Source organism: Priapulus caudatus, unplaced genomic scaffold (genome assembly GCF_000485595.1).
Source record: "Priapulus caudatus unplaced genomic scaffold, Priapulus_caudatus-5.0.1 Scaffold1738, whole genome shotgun sequence".
Classification (NCBI taxonomy): Eukaryota; Metazoa; Priapulida; class Priapulimorpha; order Priapulimorphida; family Priapulidae; genus Priapulus; species Priapulus caudatus.
In genome coordinates, this window is record NW_014578799.1 from 53,699 (window position 1) to 55,490 (window position 1,792).

The 1,792-nt window shown below is 51.3% G+C and overlaps 1 protein-coding gene across 1 annotated transcript in view; it reads left to right on the forward strand.

The window, feature by feature from the left end:
• The window catches only part of LOC106817471 (gem-associated protein 5-like), a gene marked incomplete at its 3' end in the record, with an annotated part of 9,001 nt that overhangs the window by 6,950 nt on the left and 259 nt on the right, over positions 1 to 1,792 (forward strand). The window contains exons 10-12 of the mRNA XM_014822138.1: positions 146 to 219; positions 445 to 638; positions 1,259 to 1,419. Coding sequence (XP_014677624.1) covers positions 146 to 219; positions 445 to 638; positions 1,259 to 1,419 — 429 coding nt within the window. The remainder of the gene's footprint in view (positions 1 to 145; positions 220 to 444; positions 639 to 1,258; positions 1,420 to 1,792) is intronic.

A 1,792-nucleotide genomic window follows, 5' to 3' on the forward strand; every position in this document is an offset into this window, starting at 1 on the left:
GAGAGTGAGTGGGTGAGAGAGCGAGCGAGTGAGTGAGTGAGAGAGAGAGTGAGCGAGAGAGAGAGAGAGCGAGCGAGAGAGCGATAATGAGAGAGAGAGTAGGGGCGAGTTTTCGTGATTTTCATGTTCGGTTTTCTTGCTTTAGCACAAGCTGCCTATGAGGACAGATCTCGCATGGAAGCCAGACTTCTCCATGGTTGCCGTGGGCAACGACGACGGGTAAGAACGAAAACCGCTTGGCGAACATTTTAAATGAATAGTCGAATCTCTGTAGCGTTGTGAAAATGATTAATTTAAAAAAGTGGACATATATTTCTGTGTCTATATGTGCGTGCGTGCGTGCGTGCGTGCGTGCGTGATCAACACATGGTAATTAAACGTGTTAACACGTGTGTTGCGTACAAGTACAACGACTAACCAGCAACGTTGTTGTTCCGCACGCAGGTCGGTACAGCTGTTCCGGCCGACCGCTCTGCAGCTCGTCTGCACTCTGCAGGTCCACCGAAAACTCATCAACTGCCTCTGCTGGCACCCGCAGTTCACCCACGCCTCCGACGAGGTGGCGCCACTAGCATGTTGGCTCGCGTCAGGGTCGAACGAGTCGAATGTCGTCGTCTACGATCTCACGGAGCTGATAGGTAGGAACGAGCGGTGGTCGTCGGGCGGTTATCACACGTGGGTAGCGAATTGCCTGTCGGTAGTCTTTTGTGGTTATCGATAAGTTAGTAATGGATTAGGTGGTGGGAGCGTTATTAGTTGCGATTAACTGTTATAGGAGTTCTTTAGGGGTGGGACTGTTCCCTTATGAAGAAAAGAATGGGATCTTTTCTTAGAGACGCTCACTTGTTTGCGGTGGTCGTCGGGTGGTTATCACACGCGGTTAGCGAATATTCGGTAGTCGTTTATGGTTAGTGTTCGATAAGTTAGTAATAAATTAATGTATACGCTGTATATTTTGCGGTGGTTTAATTTTCGCGAATTTCGCGAACGCGTCCCCAACCACGAAATTAACAACACGCGAATAATTCATACCAAATAATTCATAATTTACCGACCGCGAAATTAACCACCCGCGAAATTGTCTGTGAAGTGTGAATTCGCGAAAATATCTGCACCCGAAAAAGATGGCGTATACAGTGGATAGTGGGAGCATTAATAGTTAGGATTAGCTGTTATAGGAGTTCTTTGGGAGTGGGACTGTTCCCTTAAGAAGAAAAGAATGGGATCTTTTCTTAGAGACGCTTACTTGTTTGCGTAGGGACGGCCGAGACGGAGACAGAGGGCGCCATCGTGGCTGCGCGGACGATCACGGAGTGTTACCGTCAGCTGGCGGGTCACGCGACTCGCATCACGTCGCTGGCATGGAGTCCTCACGTCCCCGGCCGACTCGCCTCCGTCTCATACGACGGCACCGCACAGGTACGCACGCATTACACACGCAGGTACGCATGCATTACACACGCATTACACGCGCAGGTACGCGCACAGGTACGCACGCATTACACGCGCAGGTACGCATACATTACACACGCATTACACGCGCAGGTACGCGCACAGGTACGCACGCATTACACGCGCAGGTACGCATGCATTACACACGCATTACACGCGCAGGTACGCACGCATTACACGCGCAGGCACGCATACATTACACACGCATTACACGCGCAGGTACGCGCACAGGTACGCACGGATTACACGCGCAGGTACGCATGCATTACACACGCATTACACGCGCAGGTACGCGCACAGGTACGCACGCATTACACGCGCAGGCACGCATACATTACGC